This window comes from Rhinolophus sinicus, linkage group LG05 (assembly GCF_036562045.2).
Source record: "Rhinolophus sinicus isolate RSC01 linkage group LG05, ASM3656204v1, whole genome shotgun sequence".
In the NCBI taxonomy this organism is placed as follows: domain Eukaryota; kingdom Metazoa; phylum Chordata; class Mammalia; order Chiroptera; family Rhinolophidae; genus Rhinolophus; species Rhinolophus sinicus.
The window spans coordinates 63954308-63967875 of NC_133755.1; the positions used below are offsets into that span (position 1 = coordinate 63954308).

The window sequence follows — 13568 nt, forward strand, 5'->3', positions numbered from 1 at the left end:
CTTTACAAGAGAAACCGCTCCTTTGAACCGCAGGTCCTTTAACGTCGACCGCCTCCCGACCACCCGGGACTCGCCTCCCAGTCCCCCTTTCACAAGGAATCGTCCTCTCCACAGTCAGAATCCGCCACGTATTAAGTGCCGCTTCCAACCAATCAAGAAGAAGTTATCTCAGAACTGTGGAGCTCACCAATCAGGTAAGAAGACTACGGGGAGGGAGGGGCATTTCTCATTGGTAACCGCTTCCGGAAGAGGGCCGGGCTTCGGGCTTGGACAATACGATTTGATTGGCAGACGTAATGTTGACAACCGGAGAAAGCCCACCTTCTGCAACAAAACCAGCCTAAGTCCCCGGAGTGGCGGTGGCCGCAGCCAATCGGAGTGCAGACACGCAGAAAGTTTGCTCAATGGGCGATGTCCGAGGGAGGCTGTCACTCAGGGGGTGGTGGCGGAGGCCGAGCTAAGACGTGGCCAGAGGAACGCAGGGCTGTGCAGGCCGTCGGTGCGGTGGCTGGATCTCTAGCACTTCCTCGCCTTGATCGGGGGCTCGGAACGGCGGGAAAGTCAGGCGCCAGCGACTGCACCTCCATGCCCGCGCGCGGGACCAGCGGCTGATGGAGCGCTCCGTCCGCCCCGCGCGGCTGGCGCGGGCGCTGCTGCTGCTGCTGCTGCTGCTACTGGGGATCGCGGCGCGGACGGTGACCGCGGGGCGCGCCGGCGACCTCCCCTCACCGTCCGCCAAGGCTGCATTCGGCCTGGGGGCCGCGGCCGCTCCCACCTCGGCTGCGCGGGCGCGGGCGACTGGGGCTGTAACAGTGGCTGAGGTGACGGTTGAGGACGCAGAGGCGTTGCCGGCGGCTGCAAGCGAGCAGGAGCCACAAGAACCGGAACCCGACAAAGAGGCCGAGCTGCGGCCGCACGGCAGGTGAGGGGCGAGGGCTGAGCGCCGGGGCTGCGGACCCCAGGAGGCGACTTGTTTACACGCGCGCGCAGCGGAGGATCGAGGGGCTGGGGTTCCCCTTCGGCTGCGGTCTCTTGCTGGCAGAGGACAGCTGGCGACCTGAGGGCTAGAGCGGGCTGCCTCCCAGTCCCTCACGCCAGCGAGGGGCCTCGCTCCGCTCCCGAGCGAGAGCGGCATCCTGGTAGGTGTCTTGGGGATGCTCTCAGAATGGAGCGCAGCGGTGGGAAAGAAACATCGCTTCCCTCTTTGATTATTTTTCGGGCTTTATTCATACTCCCAAAAACTTTCTCCCCCTCCTCCCCCTTTTTTTCTTTCGTGAATCACCGCTTGTCTGTGCGGGTGTGACAGCTGTTTGGGAAAAGGACTTTACAAAGAGATTTCTACATTTCCCTTTAAACACAGCCCTGTAGTGACTCCGGACCAGGGTTAAGGTCACTATTTCTCTGAGATCTGCGGAACACCTGCATCAGAGTCACCTGGGGATGCTGGGTAGCTGTAGTTTTCTAGGCCCCGCCCCAGATTTACTGAATCAGACTTTATTTGGGTAAGAACCTGGAATCTGCAAGTTTAACACGTACACCAGACAATTTGTTGAAGACACTAAAATTTAAGAGCTGTGGGTAGGTTCTTGAATTTTGGCAGTTTTGGTAATGTAGAGGGTTTAACCATGTAAACATTTAATGTACCATGTTTCCCTGAAAATAAGACCTTAGCCAGACCATCAGCTCTAATGCTTTTGGAATAAAAAATATAAGACCCGGTCTTATTTTACTGTAAGACCGAGTATGATATGATATGATATGATACATATATGTATGATATGATATGATATATGATATACCAGGTCTTATTTTACTATAATATAAGACCCAGTCTTATATTAATTTTTGCTCCACAAGATGCATTACAGCTGATGGTCTAGCTAGGTCTTATTTTCGGGGAAACACGGTAGGGCTGTCTTGGTTGAGCTGGTTGACTTCCTTAAAAATGTTACTTTAAGATACACGTTTTAAAGCCTGGGCGCAATGGAAGGCATTTTAACTGTGAAGTATTTTGCAGACAGCTATCTTAGCACACCTGGGGAGAAAGTGATGTCCCATTTAACAAATGGAATGATAAAAGGAACATTAGGTAAATTAAACCAGGGAGGGCTAGATGTGGATTAAAAAGTATTGTAAACGTGTAATGTAGTAATTACTATATACCAAATAGATTTACTATTCAGTTAAATATCAGAACCTTGATCTCCATACCTGGAGACTACTATAAATAGAATAAGTACTGAAATTCACTAAGCACCCCTTGAATGTTTAGATATTTTTTAAAGCAGCAAACATTTGACAAAATTTTCATAGGTTTTGCTACTGAATTAACTTTCCTGGAAGTGTTTTCTTTATCTAAAAGAAACTTCTGAAGCACCTGATCAAAGTAAATTACATGAAGTAACTTACTTTGTTTCCATTTTCTTAGGCTACAGAGCCACTGCAGCAGGTACTTACTGGCACTTACAAAGGCTTCATGATGCCCTGGGGTTGCAGAGGTAGGCAGATAGAGGTAGGCAGATAGTTCCTGCCCTTCCGGAGTAGCCTGGAGTCTAGCAGTGAGGCTCAAGAGAGGAAACCCTTAATGACATTACAGAGCAGAAGCAGGGCAAATTAAGTGCTGTCAGTGTCTGAAGGTTTTGGTGGTATTCAATGGAGGAATACAGGGGGTGAGGGAGGTGAGAATATCAGCAAAGGCGGTGGCAGAATGAATTGGTTCCCGAAAAGTGGGTAGAATTGTGATGGGCAGACACGGACTTGAAAGAGTAAGAGGCACAGAAGCTGGGAAGTATATTAGGGAACATTTTGTTTGTCTACATCTGTGTGTGTGTGAGAGATACAGACATACATATGGGTATGCTGGGCAGGGAGGAGTAGAAGATAAGACTAGAAAAATAGGTGGGGGGCATCGTATATATATATAGCCTTACACTAGTAAGTAGCAGGTCATCACCTGGGAACCTGTTAGAAATCCAGAATCAGGCACCACCGAGACCCACGGAATAAGAATCTGTTTTAACACAATCACCATGTGATTTATGTGCACATTATAATTTGAGAAATGATGTATAGAGTATCTCGAATGCCAGGCTGATTAAAGTTTGTGCTTAAGGAATATTTCTCTAACAATACTGTATGCTGAGAGCTTGAGGTAAGGATACCACAAGGAAACGGTTGTAGCAGTTCAGGTGAGAGGTTTACTGTTAGTTGGATATAGAACAGAGGGGGATATATTTGAGGTAGAATCCTGGTTCCTAGCAAATGAATCGATTCCTCCTCCCTTGACAGTCTCATCCAAACTTTGAGAGTGGGTGGCCAGAAGGTGAGAGCACACGTGGGAAAATTGAAAGTTTTAGGGGAGCAGCAAAGAAAAGACAAAGGTTTTGGCGTTGGACATGGTGACTTGGAGATCCAGGCAGGACATCAAGAGAGAGATGCTTGGTGGGCAGGTGGAAATGAGTGACTGAAGTTAGAAGGCAGAGAGAAAGAGGAGGCTTGTAGTAAATCCTCAGGAAATGGCTTATATTTTAGAGAAGATGAGCCAGCACAGGAGACAGCAGTACAGCCGGTTAAGTTGGGGGTGTAGGGTGAGGACTGAGCAAAATGAGGGATTTGGTGATGAGCACATAAAGAGTTTATTTAAGTAAAGCAATACGGAGTATTCAGATAGTGAGAGAGAGGTTAAGGATTCATCCTTTTCAGCCCACACTCTCCGTCCCTCACTGCCAAACCTGATGGGAGGCAAATTTTAGGACCCGGGGCCTCTAATCTTATTTATACACTCAGAGGAGAGAGCCTATATAGACGGGTTGAAAAAGAAAGGAATGGAGGAGGAGGTGAGGTAGTTGGAGACGACCTACTTGGCAAGCAAGAGGGCCACTTCTTTCTCAGACATAAGATGAAAATAGAGGAGTATTTGCCAGAGAGTACGTGATCTTTGGCAAACAGAATTGGAGAGGAAGAGTTAGGCCCAGGTTTAGGATCTGCCTGGTAGCTTAAGATAGTGTGGAAAGTTTGAGAAAACTTCAGTTAAGTAACTTGATAGAATCAACAGGAGATAAATATGCAATGTTCATAAGACGTTTTTCAAATGCTCTTAAAAAAATAAAGTCTCTTAAAAAATAAAGTCAGAATATCAGTTCCATAATAATAGACCAATATCCTGTTTGTTTCAAGAAGGAGGATTAGGGGAACAGATTTGAATTAACCAAGCGTTTATTACAAACAGCTGTGAAGAATTGTGGTCCTTGTTTTAAAAAGAGGGAGGTGGGGAATTAAGATCTTCATTTTGCATGTTATCTTTTGATGCCCAAGAAGCAATATGAGACTCACTAGTGCATTGTTTTTCTCTTGATGGCATTTTCATTGGCTTCATTCTAAATACTCTGCAGCTCAAGCATGTGAATGAGTAACTATTTTTTTTTCTTTAAAAAACAGCTAAAATAAACGTGTTTTTCTGATAGCAGTCTTGTTGTCAATGCTTCTTCTGTTATTTAATTGAAATTTAAACGGGATGGTTACTGCAGAAAGTTGGGAAGAAAGTCAACATCTCACTTCACTGTTAAACGGTTTTATGCAAGTTGGCATAAGTTATGAGTTAGTAGTTTCCTGACTCCCATACAAATAGCAGGTGTTAACTTGCTGTTTTTGTGATGGGATGGACATCTTCATATTGAGGACCTCTGACAGTCAAGTTGTAAAGAGCTAGTTTTCTCTTAACAATTTTGTAAAGTATTTGTTCCTTTTTCCTGTGCCTATAATTCCTCTGTAACAAAAGTATTACTAAATTTTATAATAATCTATGGCACTTCTTCAATTTGTGCATCTGTAAACTGATTTGTTTTTAAATTTATTGAGATAACATGAAAACACTTTGCACATGTTAAGATGGTTTATTTCCTCTTTATTTCTCTCTCCTTTCACAAACTGATCCGATGCTAAGCAGTGGTATAGAAATCTCATCTTCCTTGGTTTTTCAGATTTATAATCATGATTTTTAAAAATATGACCATTGAACAATAGAATCTCAGAATACAGTGTTGAAAAGGAGCTTAGTCATCTGTTCCCAACACTGCTCACTTCCAACTCCAGACTTTTAAAATTGACTAAAACTCATTTAAAGAAGAATTTATGTATAACTTTCAAGGCAAGTTGTAATCCAAGATAAAGATACATTAGGCCTTCCTGTCTTACAGTTGTCTTTTTAGCTTAATTGACTCCTGGACTCTAGATATATGTGACAAGATTGAGGGGACTCTGGACTGAATTAGAACTCGGCAGATTTTACACTCTGAGGCGTTTTGTAAAAGGGGACCCGTCTTTATCAGCTGCTGTGAACTGTAGTTTGGATATGGCTCTTCATTCTCTAAGTACTGCCTGGGAACTCCATCTGTTTTTGTTTTTGTTTTCATTTTCTTTTTTGTAAGAGGAACTGTGTGCATATTTTTATTACACAATAAAATTTAGTGCGCACAGAGAAGAGAATTTGTAGGTTACGAAACTAAATGTGAGAGAGGGAGATTCCTGTTTTATTTTTTTCACCTTGTTCTATTTGTAAATAACCATTTTGATTAAAAAAATGTTTTGTAGAATAAAGCAGAAAAACTATTTTGCTTCCAAAATTGTTTTAATCTAGTAGGAAAAGGGTATCTCACCCTCATGTTGTCTGTAACATTGAAAACTTAGATTGTACTTCTTTAAGGTCTACCTGGTATGTCAAAGTTCTTTAAGTATCATTGGTAACTTTTGACATTATTGTATTTGTTTTGACTTGCGGCATGACTAGTCTTGTGATATATTTAAATAAAGGAGGTTAAATTTGAAGATTTACTTAGTAGGTGAGGCCTAAGGGTAAAGTCCAATTAGTACTGGTTTGTTTTTGAGAACATGTGCTTCCTTGAGTGAGAACATATGTTTAGGGAGGGGATCCTTGGATACATCAACAACAGCAAAAACAGATTAGACCAAATCACCTTTTAAATTTTGTAGAGTCCCACCCCCACTCAAGAAAAGAAATGTAAACCTTTAAAATAAGCAGTTGTTAATACAGACATTATTCAATCCATACACTGTTCTCCTGTCACCTGCTTCTCTTTCACAAGGAAATTTCTACAGGCAGTAAGCCTCCTTTAACATTACTGAAAAGACGGAATTCAGAGTCTGATAAACTTAATTGCAAGTAGGCAGGTATTCTGGGTAACTTATGTCAGAGCAAACAACTTTTTAAAAATTGTGTGCTCGTTGTGGAATAAGGTCATTTTTGCTCAGTTGCAGGCATAACAGGATAAATGACATTGATGAAATTTCTGGAAGGAATAAAAGCTGTACATTGTAGCATTATAGTAGTTATCACATATAAACTTACAGTTAACAGAATGATAGAATTAGTTTTAGGAAAGATGATGTCAGATTATGAAAGGCTTTATGTGCCATACCATACCGTGGCCTTAGTGGGCACAGGGTTTATTGGATCTCTTATAGAAACAAAACTATTGGAAGAGCAGAAGGGAAAGAGACCTGAAGCAGGGAAATACGTCAGAAATACGTCAGAAAGGCTTTTGCAGGTGTTATGAGGAGAAAGAGAATCTGTTCTAGGACAAGGGAAGTGGTAATGAAGAAGGAAAAAATTTTAAAGAAGCTTCAGTAATAGAATCAAGAGTACGTGACTGTGGGGACAGAGTCCCAGAGAGCAGTTTCCAGGCTCTAGGCCTCACGTGGAAAGGTGCTGGTTTGGTTATTAGATGTCCATCCGCTGTGGCTGGGTGACCAACAGCTGGTTACCAGTTAGCCATTAGGCACTAATATAACTGCCATGGCTACGCTAGGGGGTTGGTTGGTTGGCTGGCAGAGAAGTGGACGGCGGATTGCGGCTAGCAAGTGGGGTTAGCAAGTGTGGACAGCGGATGCGGATCGTGTGGATCCTACTTCCTATGTCTCGCCTGGCCGCCAGTGAGACTGGGGTGTAGGAAGACCCCTTGTTGGGGTACTGGCGGATGTTTGCTTTTGTGTCTCCACCAGCTGCCAGCGAGAACATAGTGGTATGAACCTCCTATCCATGGCTCTCTTGGTGTTCCGTTTTGGCCTCACCATGTCCTGCATTCTTGTGCGGGGAGCGGGAGCTGAGTCCCTGCATTACAGTGACTATTGTCTAAATGTAGAGTGTGAGGGAGAAGGTAGAGTTGATTTCTGATTTAAATGTTAAGTGACAGTGTAGATGGAGAAATATGTGGAGAGCCCTTGAGTTTTCTGTACACTTTACAGCAAATGACAAATGTGTCTTGCTGAAACTGCAGAACCAGGGTTGGGAGAGATGAACTATAAATACTGTATAGGTTTGGGAGCTGTCATATTACAGGTAGAGGTGAAGCTGTGGGCACTGGCCTGCTTGTTAGTGATTGACAGCTATGAGAATGACAGATGAGGATGGGGTGGCAGGGACCAGTCCTGTGGAAGCCAGGGAGGAGAATGCCCAGAATGAGGAGCCTGGCATTTTTTCAGCTGCTGCTGCAGGGATAAACCTGATTAGGAGAATGGGTCTGGCCATTAGGAGGTGACCGACAACTGAGAGTAGCCTCAAAGACTCAGGTTATGGGCCAACGAACAGTGCTTGCTGTTTAGTCATCCAAACAAACACCTTTATAAACTAAAGCAAGGTGTAAGTGAAAGCTAGAAGTTCCCAGTTTACTGACAGATTTGATCAATAAGCCCTGTTCATTCAGGTAATACATTATAATAATTACTATAATTACTCTAAGGAGATAGCCTTTTGAGGTAAATCAGTATTTGACAAACTGGTCTTATCATGAGACTCACTTAGGGTACTTGTTAAGCTATATTCTCCCAAGCCCCTGTGAGGATGGCACCTGTGAACCTTTACTGGTTTTTAACAAGCACCCAGATTATTTTTATGATCAGGCAAATTTGAGTTGTGCCAACCTGGGTGAAATACCCAGACAGGGATACCTCGGAGATTTTGCGGCTTCAGTTCCACACAATCAAGTTCCACCGCAATAAAACGAGTAGTGCAATAAAGCAAGTCATAACCTTTTTCCTGGTGGAGGGTCTTGCCTTCCACTTGTGAAAAATGTAGCATCTGTGAAGCACAATAAAATGTGGTGTGTCTGTATTTTACTTATGAAAAAACAAGTTGAGTGAAGAAGCCACGAGGAGAACAAGATCAGAGCCCCTGGGATATGCACTCAGGACTTCAAAGCTCTGATTCTTTCCGCTGGAAATGCTGCCTGTGCAGTTCCATTGTTGTTGAATAAGTTGACGTTTTTCATCTTGTTCATAGTAACCTCAAAATAGGGTGATGGATCATGGGGCGATAAATGGCCTTGTATTGTCCCCGGGGGGGGGGGGAGGGTATCATTTTTCATCTCTAATTGATGTTTATTCTAAACATCATTGCTACCCTCCGATTATTGCTGCATTCAGCCTGAGGACTTTGATTTTCGGCAGGATCTATTTGATGCTTTTTTTCAGCTGGTAACATGTCAATGAGCATCTCTCTTAGACTGTGATTAGATAATCATGGTCTAAATTGTAGCATATCTTTTTTGCCCCAGTTATGCGTCTCAGTTCCAGCCACAGAGAAGGGGTACCTCCCAGAGACATGCCTGGGAAGGCGCCCATAGTGACTATGTCAGTGAACTTGTAGCAGATAAGAGGGTGAAGGATATTTTTTTCTTGACACCTGACAGAGTTTGTTAGGGGGCGTTAAAATAAGGGTACCCTACTCAAATCTAAGAACCAGATTACCTAAATATCAATAGTAGTGAGGGTGATGTACTTAATTGCTCCTCCCCCGTTTGTATTTCTTTTAATTATTGCTCAAATGTACACATACTGTCTAAATACAGTAGTTCAGAATCTGAAAATGTTTAGTTTAAAAAGCAAAAGTTTTGAGTCAGTTAAATGCACCCCGTATGATAGGTTTTCAGTGAAAGAATAGTTAAGTGTTAGACTCCAAATTACTTATTGAAATGTGTTCTTATATACACATAACACACATATGCATACCATTGGATTTTTCTTTGTTTTGAAGATGAAAGCTAGAATTTTATCATTCTTCTCTGTATATACCTCTGGCATAAACAGCTACATACGCAGAAAAATTATAGTTTTTTGTTGTTATTATAAATAGAATTCCTAGGATAATAAATGAACAATGTGGGTTCTGAATTTTTAAAAAACAGCTTCTGAAGTGTTCCAGTGGTCTCCTTAATTTTTCATGGGTTAACAGTGCTTATACTAAGTTTTTTTCAATTAGTGTTTTTAAATTCAGCCACTTATTTGTGGTTAATGATTATTAAACATAAAAGTTAGACATTTCTGTAGTAGAGCTAGGAAAGGGTTGACTTGGCTCTGAACCCTGGATCTCTAAGTTAATTAGATTCTATTGCTTTTATTTGTAAAGTGGTACATATAAGTATGAATTTTTATAAAATTCATTATAAAATAATTTTCTTACTTGAGGTATCTTTCTCCTCCCCCAGCTCCCAATAGATTTCTTTAGAAAGCAGGACAATGTGTAGGCAGGGGGAGTTGAGTTGTGCCCTTTCTTTTGGTTTGTTACCTAAAATTACAGTTTGTAGTGCAGCAAAATTTTTACTTTCACAAATTAGACTAAAAGTTACCACTTGAAAAATTCAGTGTGAGAATTGGTGTGTAGTTTGGGAACTAAATTAACCGTTTTATTTATTCATTTGATAAATTCATTCATTTAACAAACAATTAATTTCTTTGAAAGGTTTCAAATGAGTTTACTTGAACTCTTTGACTTGTTCAACTTATAGATTTACTTTGAATGTTTATACATTATTCATCAAGTGAGAGACAAAAGATTAAATTTGTGTTTATTCTAACCAAGAACATAACTAAGTATATGTGCTTGGAATTTGCATGGTCTTTGAAGCAGACAAATGTACCTAATGAATTCCTAGAACAACTGTACAACACATTCTTTCATTCAACAAATATTTATTGAGAGTCTGTTATGTATATGGGAATGTATGGTCCAGGCAGACGGAACAATAGCTGCAAAGGCCCTGTGGGAAAATCATGCATGATGTGTTTTAGGAATTGGGGGAGTCAGTGTGGGGGGTATTCATTTTGGATATGTAAACTTGGAGAAGCCTCTTAGACAATCTAAATCTGGAAGGCAGTTAGACACATAAAGCTAGAGTTTAGAGAAGGGCCTGGAACCAGAGATAAAAATTTGGGAGTTGTCAGCATGTAGATGGTATTTTAAGCTATAAGACTGGATAAGACCACCCAGAAAAGTACACATAGGTAGAGAATATTTTAAGAGAGGAGAAATGAGGAGGAACCAGAAAATGTAAATGAGAAAGAGTAGGACAGAAGTAAGGGGAAAAAATCAGAAGAGTATGGTGTCCTGGTAACTGCGTGAAGAGTGTGCTTCGTGGCGGGCAGAAGTAGCTGGTCAGGTGAAGCAACACCTGACCACAGCCTATTTCAATGTGAAGGTCATTGGTGACTCCAACAAGAACTTTTTCAGTGGAGTGGTAGAAGCAAACACTTGATTAGAAATAGTTCAAGACAAGGGGAGGAGAGGATTTGGAAACAAAGTACATAACAATTCTTTCAAGGAATTTTGTTGGAAAGCGGGAAGGAAGGAATTGGAAGCTGGAGGGGGGTAAGTGGTTGATTCTGCTTAATCTGGGTTGGTTTTTAAGTTGGGGGAAATAATAGCAGATTTGAATACTGAGTGGAATGCCCTGGTAGAGAGGGAATAATTGAATTGGTGTGAGAGTAAGAGGAGAGATTTGCAGGAGTGAGTCCTGATGTGTGTATGCGGGAGAGAGCTATTGCCTAGGAGGAAGTGTGGGTGGTGAGTGTGGACTGTTCACCTGCAGTGACAGGAGGGAAGGGAGAATACGTGGGCCCAGGTGCTGAGAAACAGAGAGAGGTGATGGTGGGCAACAATCTCGTTTGGTTACATATTTGTTTTCCTCAGAGAAATAGGTAACACAGTCCCTGAGGTGCATGAGCTTGGAAGAGCTGATGTCAGAAGTTTGAGGAGAAAGGAGAAATGAAATAGGTACCTTAGGACAGTGGGCCAGTGGATGGACAAGGGGAGTGTGGATATGATTGTTAAGTATCATGAGTGGCCTGTTTGAGGTGAGTGGTCATGATGAAAATGAGACCAGTCAGCACGACTATGTTTTTCTTCAGCCACATTCAACTGCACAGATGCAAGAATGAGAAAAGGCCGAAAGTTAAATTTAACCAGGGTTGGAGCTCTGCCAGTCAAGTGTGACATGCGAGAGACAGTGCAAGAAAGGAAGTGCTTAAAATGAAGGGCTATGGAATTGAAACTGGGTAAGGAAGAAGTGAAGGCGTAACGGTAGTGCAGGTCTGGGTAAAGGAGGGCTGACCAATGGCTTGTAGGGTCTGGTGGGGTCAGGTTTGTTGGAGTTGGGGAAGCAGAGGAAGTGAGCTGGAAAGGGGTTGGTGGCTGGTGGTGGGATGCTTGACATTTCCGTGGATCAGGGACATTGTGATTGGTAATCACAAGAGTGTGACCATGGGAGTGGCTGAAGCAAGGTTGCCAAATCATGAAAACCTAAGAATTTGTTAATAGTCACAGTAAACCAGAAACTGCAATCCTCAAGGAATGGGGCTGGTGACCCAAGGAGCAGTAGACAATTACTAGGAGGGATTATTCCATCTTCAGATGGAACAATCTGAAGATTTTTAGAGAGAAGAGAAAAAAAGTAGTCTGGGAATGATAAGGAGGGGCAAGGTCCACCTACCCCATTACGAGGCCCAGTGGTCAAGGGTTATGGAGAAAACATGGCTTCTGAGGCAATGGCCTCAGGGAGAGCCAGGTTTCTATTTAGAGCGAGAAGGAAAATGAACATCCTGGAAAGACTTCAGGAGTTGGGGAAAGGTAGGAGAAAAGGACAAAGCAGGGAATGTTGAGTTCCATATGGGGTTAGAGTGTGGGAATGAGGGGTGACCTAGGAGTCTGGGACTTTTCATATGTGACATAACAGGTAAAGGACATAGTGCAATTGTCTTGGAAGGCTAAAGCCAGATAGTGGTGGCAAGACAGTTGAGTGTCGTGAGAAGGTAGGCCCCGCTTCTCTCCTACAGAGAGAGGCCTGGGGAGGGGCTGGTTTTCCTTCACGGGGTTGGAGTCAGTGCTCACTATCTTAGATATCTTTTAACCTTTGTCCTGTTAATTTTTAAATTTACAGATCACTAGTGATTATCAGCACTTTAGATGGGCGAATTGCTGCCTTGGATCCTGAGAATCATGGCAAGAAGCAATGGGACTTGGACGTGGGATCTGGTTCCTTGGTTTCGTCCAGCCTTAGCAAACCAGAGGTAAGAGCTTTCTGTTAAATGTTGATTGGAAAACTAGTTATAATGAGCAATTACTGATATGAAATAGTATGTGTTTGCATGGAGCTGGGGCTCAGGGCCCCATTGCCTAGGTGTGAGGCCTGCCTGCCTCTTACAAAGTATGTCCCCTTGGGGCAGTTACTTGTACTTAACTTTTCTGTTCCTCACTTCCCCTCCTGTAATGAGGTAGTAATATTACCCACTTCTTACCACCGTTTTGGGCATTAAATTAATTAATCATATTAATCAGTAACTAAGGATACTATCTGCTATGTCAGCATAGCTCATTCACTATCTTAGCTATAACATGGTCATCATTGGTTATTATTGTCACATATTCCCTAAATAACAAAAAGGTACTGTCAACCTTGATGAGGTTAGGGGAGCAAGTAAATAAGGGAAGTTTATTTTCTTCACCTTTAGTCTTGGCTCTGATAGGTTAAGTCTCACTCCTTTTCTGGAGCTTTATCTGCTTGTTTAAACCATTTTAAATGAGTCCCTCTTTTGAGTTGTCACTGCTGACATGGAAGCAGTCACCTGTTTTCTAGACTACCCTCAGCCTTCTACCTTATCAACGTGTTCCTGTGGGCTGCTCCCAAGGGTACTCTATTTTTCTGTCATCATCAGTCATTTTCTTTCAAAAAGGTTCTTAGCTAGTATCAAGTTTGAAAAAGACGAAACCTAACATGAGGGGCTTGAATGACCTGATTAGTGATAATCAAATTTTCTGATGGGAAAACTGCTACTAAGTGACCCACCTGCTTTCCAGTAAACCTAGCCTGGATTTTTTTCTGGCACTCCCAGGCAGGTACTTAGGGAGAGGGCACTGCCTCATCTCCACATTTGCTGTGTGCTAAGCCTTGATCAGACGGTATACTGAAAATATCTGTTGATAGTGAACTGCTGGTATATTGTGAATTGTTAAAACAAGCAGCCGTTTGATTCTAAATGACATGAAAAATTTTGAATCAGGTAAAATATTCAAACGATCACTACTGAAATTAAACATTCATTTATTTGTGTTCTGCTGGGGTTATGCTTGGGTATGCATATTTTGCTTTATTTTTAAGCTAGACAGAAAAGACGATCAGCAAAATCAGAAGATTGTAAGCTGTTTGCATCTGAGGTAATATTACAGTGTGTTGTAGTGGTACAAAGCATGTGTGTGTTTGCAAGCTAAAATATAGACACGCACA

General features: G+C 42.3%; 1 protein-coding gene across 1 annotated transcript in view; it reads left to right on the forward strand.

Moving 5' to 3' along the window:
* The first annotated feature begins 441 nt into the window (after nucleotides 1–441).
* EIF2AK3 (eukaryotic translation initiation factor 2 alpha kinase 3) overlaps nucleotides 442–13568 on the forward strand; it is a 75933-nt gene continuing 62806 nt past the window's right edge. The window contains exons 1-2 of the mRNA XM_019757039.2: nucleotides 442–922; nucleotides 12225–12354. Coding sequence (XP_019612598.2) covers nucleotides 612–922; nucleotides 12225–12354 — 441 coding nt within the window. The 5' untranslated portion in view covers nucleotides 442–611. The remainder of the gene's footprint in view (nucleotides 923–12224; nucleotides 12355–13568) is intronic.